This window comes from Rhinolophus sinicus, chromosome 15 (assembly GCF_057876585.1).
Source record: "Rhinolophus sinicus isolate RSI-liver-muscle chromosome 15, RSI-T2T, whole genome shotgun sequence".
Classification (NCBI taxonomy): domain Eukaryota; kingdom Metazoa; phylum Chordata; class Mammalia; order Chiroptera; family Rhinolophidae; genus Rhinolophus; species Rhinolophus sinicus.
In genome coordinates, this window is record NC_142515.1 from 42,165,953 (window position 1) to 42,178,189 (window position 12,237).

At 32.3% G+C, this 12,237-nt stretch overlaps 1 protein-coding gene across 3 annotated transcripts in view; it reads right to left on the reverse strand.

Moving 5' to 3' along the window:
- Positions 1–12,237, reverse strand: part of RTKN2 (rhotekin 2) — a 62,941-nt gene that overhangs the window by 23,656 nt on the left and 27,048 nt on the right. For all 3 annotated transcript variants that reach the window (XM_019731897.3, XM_019731899.3, XM_019731898.3), the window contains one exon: positions 6,629–6,723. In XM_019731897.3, the coding sequence (XP_019587456.3) occupies positions 6,629–6,723 (95 nt within the window). The remainder of the gene's footprint in view (positions 1–6,628; positions 6,724–12,237) is intronic.

Consider the following 12,237-nt stretch of genomic DNA (forward strand, 5'->3'; position numbering starts at 1 on the left):
CAGGGGTGCAAATAAAAATCTAGCATATGGCCCTTTGTTCACCTGGACCACACAAAAATGAATTTTAAAGTTTTCACTGTACTTCTGTTAGTAGTGTCTATCAAATGGCTAGTAATTGGCTGTTACTATTATTGACCAAAAAAGTCTTAGTACTCTGGAAAATAAAACATTTCTAGTAAAAGTAAAATTATTTAATATATAGATGCAATGTAGCCACGGTTTACTATACCAGTTAAATGAAAAAGACCAGCCTAAAATGAAGAGTACAAAATAAAACAAAACAGGTTTTCATTAAGTTACCTGCTCAACATTCTATTATAGAATAGCACACAACAAATTGTTGGGGACTATTCAATCTTTTTTTGTTATTATCATGTTAAAGATGCTATCTTTTAGAAATAAAGGGCTTGCCTGAGAGAAATAAACACATATACACTACACAGGCAATGATTCCCAAATGCAGACATACAGACAGACAGACAGAAATAAATAAACATACAAATAAATAATCTTCTTTCCTAAAATAGGCTGGAAAGGAAATAAAAGTTCTGTAAAAGCATGCATCTGAGTAACACATCTGAAATCAACTTTGGGATTTGTGATTAAAGTTTGAAAACAAATTTCTTTATAAGCAATCTCAGATTTATTAATAACATGTCCTAAATATCTGTAAGCTAGTTGTTTTTAAATTAGGATTCACTTCCTAAAAACAGAATCATAAATGATTAGTTTTGCAGACCAGTTCCTAACGTTTGTTCAATCAGTAATGTACCGGCACCTAAATATCACATGTAACAATGTGCTTCTCTGATAAAACAAGCTCAGGTTTCATGGCCCACCAAGAAAAAATAATTCCTTCCTGAGTGCAGTCGTTGAAAAGGACTATTGGATGTAGACTTCCTTGCCACATACCAGGCAATCACCTGTTACTTCTAATCTAGGTTTCTTTACAGGTTAGGAGCACTGTGGATTAAAATGTAGTCGAGCTCCTCTCTACTTCTGACAAGAAATATGGCATCTAGACTAGTCACTTAACTTATCTCAGTATAAATTTCTCATTTAAAAAATACTACCTATCTTAAGTAGGAGGGCTGTGAAAATCAAATAAGATAATGTGTATATGACATCTATCATTGTGTCTGGCACATAATAGATACTTCTCATAATTTCATATCCAGAGTAGTCTTACTCCCCAAACCATACCCTTTCCATTTTTCAATGCTGCCTCTCAGTCCTTGTGTCAACACATTTAATCAAAATACTCAATTCTTCTTTTCTAACCAAGGGAGGTATAAGGACAAGATGAAATGAAACAGGAAGTGAAAGAGCAGTTCGACTTTTCATTACTTAAAGATATTATCTAATTCATCTGTAGTTTCAAATGAGGAACAAAATGGAGTTTAAAAAACGGCCGCAACAACAAAAACAATACACAGGCAAGAGAAAGACTCCAGATAACATCTCAGTTCCGTGTGAGTCAATCTTCACAATGTGGTTTCATTGTTTTGTAAAAAGTATAAAAATTTCTTGATGACAAATATAAACCATATCATTTTGGCTTTTCTAGGAAGAATAATAAAGTTGAGTTATAAATTTCAAAATCCTTGTATTTCCTCTTGATTTTATGGTAAACATTAACATAACTTTATTTAGGAAAACCCCATTATATTAACGTAGACTTATATTAATGAAAAAATCAGGTGTCTTTTTCTATATAAAACTTTTCATTTTAAGATTTAATTACAAGTTTTTAATTTACACACACTTCTAGGAATATACTTATTACATAAAAAGAGTTAGGCATATAGGTTAGTATTTCTTAGATTATTTTCCAGTGGAATTTACAAATTCTAAAGTCAACAATTTTGGGGTGTTATTGCTTTAAGTATAGGTCTCTTCAGTCTTTAATATGCTAATCTGCACAGTGTTTCTATAAGAATGAGCTATAACCACACAGTTTTCATGCTTATTTGCCCACGAGTGTTTTATTCAAGGAGAATATAGTAATATCTTAAAGAACACTGAAGACAACTGAGGAGTCACTGCTAAAATTGATGCTCCCTTTGTGAATTCTATTCCTTTCCCCAACTTTTCGGATGATTCGGTTGAAAGAATGGGGCCTTTTATTATCAAGTCCATTTTTCACACATGGGTAGTATTTTGAGTCTTTTAGTTGCTTTAACAGTAACCATGCCTGACCAGAAACCAGAGCAGAAAGAGCACAGCCTGTCCTGGATTTTTTAAAGTCTAGCTCAACCACTTGCTAGCTGCATGGCCTAGTATATTATATTCTCTAATCTGTATTTTACTCATCTGTAGACTGTAAATGATAATGAGGAACTTGCAAAGGTCACAGAGCTGGCCAGTGGTAGATCTAGAATGTGAATCCAAGGCTGTGGCCCCACTATTAACCACTTCACTGTAATGTTTCCTTATAACTATATCTCACAGTGACTAAGAATAAAAACTGTGTTAAAAGTGCTTGTTTGCTTATTTATTTATTTCTATTTTATTGTGGTAAGAACAGGTAACAGGAAATTTACCCTCTTCACAGATTTTTAAGTGTACAATACAGTCTAGTTAACAAAAGGCACTATGTTGTCAGCGGATCTCTAGAGCTTATTCATCTTGCCTAACTGAAACTTTATACCTGTTCATTAGTAAATAACTCTCCATGTCCCCCTCCCTCCAGCCCCTGGTAACTACCATTCTACTCTCTGCTTCTATGGGTTTTACTATTTTAGAGACCTCATGTAGGTGGAATCATGCAGTACTTGTCCTTCTGTGACTGGCTATTTCAGTTAGCATAATGTCCTCAAGGTTCCTTCATGTTGTCGCATATCGTAGAATTTCCTTCTTTTTGAAGGCTGAATAATATTTCATAGAATAGCATCTGACACATAAGAGGCACTCAACTTATGGTAGTAGTATATATAATTCTAGAGAATTGTCACAAATGGGATGACAACATTCATTTGCCAAATTTTCTGATAAAATTGATAATGCTACTGCTACTGCATACTTCAAGTATGGGATGATGAAAGGCTAGACTGTTCAGACCAATCCTCCTACTGAAAATGCTGAATCAACAATATTAAAAAAATTTTTTTCCAGAGCAACAAAGAGGTAACAAGACTACAAGAAATTATCAATACAAATTGGATAAATGAGAACCAGTGAACACAGTAGCTGTGTTTGTCTTGACAGCATTTGCTGCTGCCAGCAAATCTGAATTTATGATTTAATGATTCTGCAAGCTGAGGGAAGCAGAACGAAATCACAGTCTAGGGCCTGACAATGTAAGTGGTTTAACGGGAGATTTACCTCATACTAAGTTGATATCCCAAAGGAATCACCAACAGGGTAGTGGTGAGCCAGAAGCAAACCAGCCTTGCTACCCAGAATTCCCATTGCCTGGAGGTGAGAAGGAGGGATCCAGAGAAACTCAGACATGGCCTTTGGATAAAGTGGTCCTAGACTGACAGTCCCCCCAGGTGCTGGCCAGAAGCAAACAGAAACACTAAACATCAACTTATTCCTATACTTGAACAACTTTCAATCACAATGACAAGTACATAAAGATAACCAGATATGCAAGAAATTGAGACATCATGAGTGAGAACGAGTAGAAAACAACAACAGAAACCAACCTAGAAAGGCTATATATCTGAATTACTAGTCATACATTATAAAACAGCTATGCTTACTCTTTTAATAAAAACCTAAAAGATAATATTAACAATATATGCAGGGAATACAAAGTGGAATAGCAGATTTGAAAAAGTAAAATAAAACTTGTAGAGCTGAGAAATATAATAACTGAAGTAAAGAACTTAGTATACAAGTTTAACAGCAAATCAGACAGAGCTGCAGAGAGAATAAAGGAAATGGAAGATAGTTCAATAAAAATCCAGAAAAGTATCAAAGACAGAAAAAAAATGAAAAGTACATCATAGAGGGTAAGAAACATAGAGAGTACAGTGAGAAAGACTAACATAGGTGTAACAGGAATGCTAGAAGGAGAAAAGCAAGAGAATGGAGCAGAGGCTGTCTGAATAGACAAGTGACATTTTGTGCAGAATTAATGAAAGATACCAATTTAGAGGAGGAGTTCAAAGAGTTCCAAAAGCAGCATAAATAAAATTAAATTCTATACCTATATCATAGTGAAACTTCAGAAAATCAAAGACAATGAGCAAATAAAAAGTTAGCTTCACAGAAGTGACACACTGACAAATGATTTTCAATAGCTAGTTAAAGAAGCCAGAAGATAGTGGAATTATATCTTTAATATTCAAAAATAACTTTTAACTGTCAAACTTCTATATTATATAAAAATACTTTCAGAAAGCAAAATAAGGTCATCTTCACACAAACACAAAGAACCAAGAAGTAGACCAGCAGAACATACTAAAAGAAATTCTAAATTATACTTCAAGCAAAAGGAAAATGATCCCAGATGTAAGGTATAAGATACACATAGTGCATAGAAACATGTAGGTAAATCTAAATAAATATTAAATGCATAAAACATCTTGTGAAATTTAGAAATCAGATAGAATTATAATACACAATAATAGCATATCGGTCAGAGAAATGGTATTTAACTGTTCCAGCATTATCTGAAAAGAAGGCAAAATTATGTTTTAATTTTAGCTTTTAATAAATATGATTAACAAAATTTCTAGAGGTAATATATAAAAGATGAGAAAAAGAATTATAACTTTAATTAGAAAAAGAAAAAACTGAAGTGATAAAACCATCAATCCTTAAAAGGCAAGAAAGAACAGAGAACCACCATGGGAGAGGTAAGACAAATAGAAAATACATGATATAATGGTAGATTTAAACCCAAGTATTTAATATAATGTGGGTTATAAACTATTTGGTATTATTTTCAAAATGACCAAATGCTCCAGTAAAAAAAAAACCACACAAATATTGTCAAATTGAATAAAAATTAAAATTCAATATATAACCCTGTTTGAAGCATATTTACAACATAAATATAAGTAGTTTGAGGTAAAAGCGTAGAAGAAAATACACAATTAAAAACTGTGCGCACCAAATAGTAAAGGCTCAAATTATATAAAGCAAAAATAGACAACCATATGAGAACTAGAAAAATATATAATTATAGAGTGTATTATTATAATTGTAATATAGAATATGTAAACTACAATCATTATTTCTAACAAATAATTAGCATATATAGAACACACCAATGAATAAAAACTGACAAACCTACTGCAAGACTGACAATAAAAAAACAGAAAGTACAAAAAGCCAGTAAAAGGAATAGAAAGGAGGGGCATTGCTACAGATGCTACAGAAATTCAATAAAGTTAATGCTTATGATGCTTATAATCCTCAAATTCTAGATTAAATAGATCCATATGTATAAAAATATAACTTAACTAAACCTGATTCATGAAACAGTAAACCCCCCAAACCCTAAAACTATTAAAAATAACTGAATAAGGGATAATTATAATTATACAATGAAATGTAATTATACAAAGATATAATTATACAATAAAATACTATAAGCAAAGAAATGCAAATATACTGAAAAAGAAACAAAAAGCAAGTCACCAAGAAGACATGATGGGATTCTATCTACATAAAGTTCAATCCAGGAAAAACTAAATTATATTATTTAGGGAATCACACATAGGTGGTAAAACCATAAAGAAATACAAGGAAGTGAATTTCATAGAAGTTGGGACATATTTACACCTAGGGTAATTGAGGGGAAGTAGTGTTGGTAATGTTCTAGTTATTGATATGGAGGTAATTATGCACACATTCATCTCATACTTATTTGTTAAACTGTTCAATTACATTTTATCAACTTTCCTCTATTTTTAATGTAATTTCTAGTGTGAAACAAAAATATTGCTGTAAAATTGTCCATCTCATCAGTACACAGCCACTCAACCTTTACAACAGTATTAATAAAGTACAATCTACTTGTAATTGTATATATTCTGCTTCAGAATATGAACAAGAATAAATAACCCAAATCTTATTTCCAAACTACTTTACCAACACCAGTCTATATTCTTCATCACAGGTAAAATAATCTGGGAGAGTGGGGAGCGCTCATGCTAAGTTTTACAAACCTTCCTAATAACCTAACTCTCTTCTTCACCTTGCCACATATTTCTTCTGGATAAACTACAACTAACAATATCATCCAGAGAGAAAACAGTTAAGACTGATTTAACCCTATCAGCTCATATCCTCTGAGTCCCACAACAGAAGGGGTGGCTTCCTCAATTTTAAATTTAAAAATTAGACAGGTCTTTGATTGCCAACTGGTAGGGTAGTGAAGTCATCAATTTCAAGTCAAAGACAAGGATTCAGAATACACAAAACCTTTCTGTTCTCACTAAGCTAGCCTCACACACAAATCTCTGGCAAACAGCATGAAGAAGGGAAACAAACTTTTCACTTGTGGGGAAAAGGGATGGACATAATTGAAAGAACCTACAGAATCACTCATGCCTACATTATTTAAGCCAATATCCACTTCAGGGGAACATGTTAAAACTAGAAATTATTACTGTCATCACATATATATGGACATAATCTATGTAATAAGTAAAATATAGACTGTACTTACCATTTCCATTAATAGACAGATTATGTGTCTTGAAACTGTCCTCAGCATTTTCCAAGGTCAAGGTAGTATGAGCTAGCAAATTATACTTTGCACCACTAATAGTGAGAAAGAAGACATGTTTTAAGTATTTTAGTAATCTTCTAGTACATAAAATATTTAGATGTTCAACAACAACAAAAAACCTGATTAAAAAGTGGGCAAAGGACTTGCATACATTTCTCTAAAAGAGTTATACAAATGGCCAATAAAAACATGGAAAGATGCTCAAGATCACTAGTCATGCAAATCAAAACAACAAGGAAATTATCACTTCACACCCTTTATGATGGCTATTCCTAAAAATCAACAAAGAAAAATAGAAAATAACAAATGTTGCCTGGGATATGGAAAAGCTTGAACCTTTGTACAAAGCTGATGGGACTATAAAGTGGTGTAACCACTATGCAAAACAGTGTGGTGATTCCTCAAAAAATTGGAAATATTAGGTTGGTGCAAAAGTAATTGTGGTTTTCCCAATTAATTTTAAGCTTTTAAACCGCAATGACTTTTGCATCAACCTAATAGCATCAACATATAATTCAGCAATTCCACTTCTGGGTATATAGCCAAAGAACTGAAAGGGAGGACTCAAGTAGATATATGTACACCCATGTTAATAGCAGCATTATTCACAATATCCAAATAGTGGAAGAAGCCCGAGTATCCATTCAAGGGTGAAAGGATAAACAAATGTGGTATATACATACAATGGAGTATTTTCAGCCTTAAAAAGGAAAAAAATTCTGACACTTGCTACAACACGGTTGTACTGCAAAGACATTGTGCTAAGTGAAATAAGCTACTCTCAAAAGAACAAATAGTGTATGACTCCACTTATATGAGGATCTAGAGTAGTCACATTCATAGAGACAGAAAGTAGCGTGGAAGTTGCCAAGGGCTGGGTGGAGTCAGGGAAACAGGGTGTTATTATTTAATGGGTACAGAGTTTCAGGTGGTGAGTTGCACAACATTGTGTATGTACTTAATGCCACTGAACTATGCTCAAAAATGCTTAAAAGGTAAATGTTATGTATACTTTACCACAATAAAAAAATGAATTAAAAAAACACATTTAGATGTTATAAATGAGTTTATAGTTAACAAATGATTAATCAACTTAGCATGTTTATCTCTTTATGCTATTTTACCTTAAGAAAATATGAAAATCATTTGGTTTAACTTATTAAGTATTTCTTTTGAAAGATCTCCATTCACTCAAAAATATTAACTGAACCCTAATATGTGTCAAGTCTTATGCAAGGTGATGGGCATTAATAGTAAACGAGACTCAGTATTATATTCTGATGCAGGAAGGAGGAAAAAAATGCAGAATTTATCAAATATTCACATTTGGAAGTTATAATGAAAATTTTTCTATGAAAAAAACAAAGGGGATGAGAAAACTGAGGACCTGTGTTAGGTAGGGGGACCGGGAAAGAACTCTCTAAAAAGGTAAGAGTTATGAACTAATAAAAGGATCTAGCCAAGCAAAGAAGGCAGAAAAACATTCTAAGCAGAGAGAACATGTGCAAAGAAGCTGAAAGATGAGAGTGGCTAAAGCACAGCAAGCAAGCAGAAAACATGGTACAAAACAAGAGTGAAAAGACAGACAGGGATTAGATCACCTAAGACGTTCTGGGCCTGGGAAGAAGGGTGGATTTAATTCCAAGTGTAATGGGAAGTCACTGGAGAACGTTAACAAGAAGAGTAGTGATGAAATCTGATTCATATTTATTTCCAGTAATGGTTCATATTTTCAGATGAAGAAACTCAAGTCCAGAGAATGTAACTGACTTGCCTGTAGCTAGAAAGTGCTATATTAAAAAGAGAACCCCACTATACTAACTACCTATATAGTTCATTCAGCAATAGTTTAAAATTAAGGTACTTTTAAAACAGATACAGAGTGACCATATTTTACTACTGCAAGAATTGTGAATGCAGGGAGCATGACTTTGAATCCAATGTACCACATGATATAACTGCTGAATAATCATTTCTAAGGTCATTAAATGAATGAATAAATAAATTACACTCAATAGCTGAGTAATTCCTTAGTTATATTTGAACACTGCATCATCTTTCACACTACCAAACCATTAATACCCTTGTTCCTCAAAACATAAATAATCCATTTTATTCTGGACAAGTGTTAGTATAGTTATTTTGTAACTTCTATCTAATTTAAAATGTAGTGTAGTGGCTTTTTAAAAAAGTTAATACACCTGTTTGTCAAGTAAATAATCACTCTCAATTTTACCAGTTTTCACAAGATGATTGTTTAAAATGATGTATATTTACACAATGAAGAATAATGTACTAAATAGTTCTTAAGGAACATAAAATAGTTAATTCAGCTATTAGAGGCACTGGGAAAATCTAGCTAAAAGAATTTCAGTAAGCTCAATTCCACAAATTAAATGAATAAATGAATCACATGAAGGAGCATGCTAAAAATTACCAAAAATGTTCAGTGTCTTCTTTCAGATCAAACAATAATACTTTATGATGATATTTCAAGTTACTTCATTTTTAAACCATGACTAATTACAATGGCAATACTTCCAAAACCAACAATGATCTCACTTTTAAAACATTCTTGTCAGGATAACATTTTCTTACTAAAACATTACACTCATTCCTTTTGGCCAACCCTAATATTGAGTTCCCAAAAGTTTAATCAGATACATTTTTTAAATCAAATAGGTCAATTGTTATAACTTTGGGGGGGGAGGGGGATGTCCAAAAATGTTATGAAAAAATAAATAACTATTATACTTTAAATGGTAGTCTGAAAAAATGCACTCTTTTGTCAGAAGAACAGCTATACTTTGTCACAGGCCATATTACTAGATAAGATACATGAGTATTTTGCCCAAATTTGATCTCTTATGCCCATTTTGGCTAAAATTTAAAAGCTGTATTAGGAATCTTCTTATTGAACTAGATCACAATTAAAAAAATAACATTGATCCCTTTATGATTACTAATACTACTCTCCAAGTCTTATGGTGGTGCTGAAGTACTCAGTTAAGGAAGTATCAGTCAAAAGTGGTTTAACCTTGTATACTCTGGATTCACACCAGAAGCTCAACAGTATGCCAGTATTAGGAGAAAATGATTTGGTGAAATGTTGTAAAAGGTTGTATTCTATCTTTTGACCAAGTTTAATGGTGTAAATAAACAAATGGCATGCAAGTTTCATGGGAAATGTTATTCATAAAGGAAATTAATATTTGGATTCATGTATAAACCAAGTAGAATGACAGCTCTAAATAGAAGAATGACTACTTCAAGACAAATATGTCAATCCCTGTTAAACAGAACTTAAGACCAATAATGTGCCTCAAAAATTCCTTTAGGCTTTGAAGAAGAATATAAGTTAAATGCAAGTTCTAACATCACTTAGATTATCTTCTATGAAATTATAAACAATGAGTTTAAATTTTATTATAAAATATATGTTTATATTTTATAACCCTATGTTAAGTTTCTAAACTACAATGCTTCAGCATGACTTTAAAAAAAAAAGCACTGGCCTTAGAACATTAAAATAGTAACAATAATAGTAAGAGCTATATTTATTAAATGTTTACAATATACCAAGTTCATGCATTATCTTTTTGAATCTCATAATAATCCTATGTTGTCAGATATGATTACATTACCATTATTCCCATTTTACAGAGAGAAAAACAAAAACCCAGAGAGTAAATTAATCTGCTTTGGGCCACACAAATAAATGACAGGATAACAAAATGTAAATATTCACTGCCAAACAATAAAGTTTTAAAACTGTTTGAGAGGTCTACTCATTTTTCTTATAGGCTTTAAAGGTGTATGAAACCTTGAAAATGTCTCTAAGGATCCTTCTAAAAAGAAATTATTATATCTAAGCATCCTTATCTTTCATATGAGAAAACAGAGGCCCTGGGAATAATGTACCTTGTCCAGAACACTATTTGTTCTGTCATTTCTTTTAAATAAGGAATTTTGCTGCTTAAAAAAGTTTTAAAACTACAGAACTCAGTGATTATCTCTAATGTCTCAGTTCTAAAATCTATGTTTTGTAATTGCTTATTTAATCATCAAAAAGAAATAGTTCCACTACCTTATAGTTGAATTAAAGCACCTTTCAGCAAATACGTGACATAATCTTAACCTAGAAAAGTTTTAAGATGGCCTTAATTCCAGAGGAAGAAAATTAAAGGGTACCCTTTCTCCTTTTGAACAACATTTATATTAGGGAAGACATATCTTCTGTGACTGGTTTTCAGTGGCGTGGACCCATTTATGGATCATGAAATCAATTTAATAATTCATAAACAGATTTTTTAATGGAAAATAACTTAATAAAAAGTTTGATAACTATATTATAAACAGCAAGAGTTAAGTATTGCTTCATGAAATCTGCTTATGTAGCTATGCACTCAGTCATGATGTAAAATTAAAATGTATTTCTTACTATGGGTCTCCAGCAAAATAGACTGAAAGCCACAATGCTAGAGTGCCAAGGCATTTTTCACATGTAATATATCTGACATAAAAAATTATTTAATTACATTATGATGACTGATATTTCCAGGATCTACACCCAAAATATTTTCTTTTTGTAATTATAGTAAAATTATTGGCATGCTGAAGGGGCTAACTCTACTAAGACATGCAAAGAAATTCTAGGAATGTAGCCTGATCAACAGTTTTCTCAAGATACATCAACATAAAACTATTTGTGAAGCAACAAACACAATGTTTAAAGAAAGTACCTGAAAGAAACCAGGGCTACTTGAAGAAATGGTAATTCCAAGTCTGGGCAGAAAAGTACAAGATGAACGTGGAACATCGTGTGTCAGAAAGCAAAGAAGCTATGAGAGATTAGGTTGTGTCAAAAAGATGCAGGAGTCAGCTTGAAAGAGCCCCACTGATCAAAGATGGGACTATTTGGCTTCAAAGAGAATAATAACTATAATAGATTGAAACAGAAATATATAAAAATTCAAGAGTTCAAATAAACAGAACATTGATTACCTCCTCCACGCTTGCTAGGATATCAACTTATTCTAAATTTGGGTAAATAAAAAAAAAAGCAAATGATTTTTTCCCTTTCTTTCATCATTTTTTTGCATTTATATCCAGAGAGTTCATGAAGGAAAGTTCTTTGAGAAAATTCCAGGTTTAAAAAAGAAAAAAAAAAAAGTAAAACAAATGTAGAAAGTCACCAAATGAAATAATGAAATAATGAATGATCTGCAATGACTGCTAAGACCATTAGATAAAAGATTGAGAAGGAACTTTATAACGGATGGATCAGGAGGGCAACACCTGAACCCACTGATCAATTTTAGTATATGTGCTGCCGAAGCGAACACCCACTGATCAATTTTAACATGACTAAAAGTGGGACAAGGCCTCCTAATGGGAGACAGTAGGAAGTACATATAATCAATATGAAGTATTATTGCCCTAGAAAAGAACCTGAATCTAATCAGCCCTCTAAATCTACCAGTTGTAGGAAATACAGGGTATAAAAAAAGATGTTTTAAAAAAACCCACAAGGATGCAATTAGCTA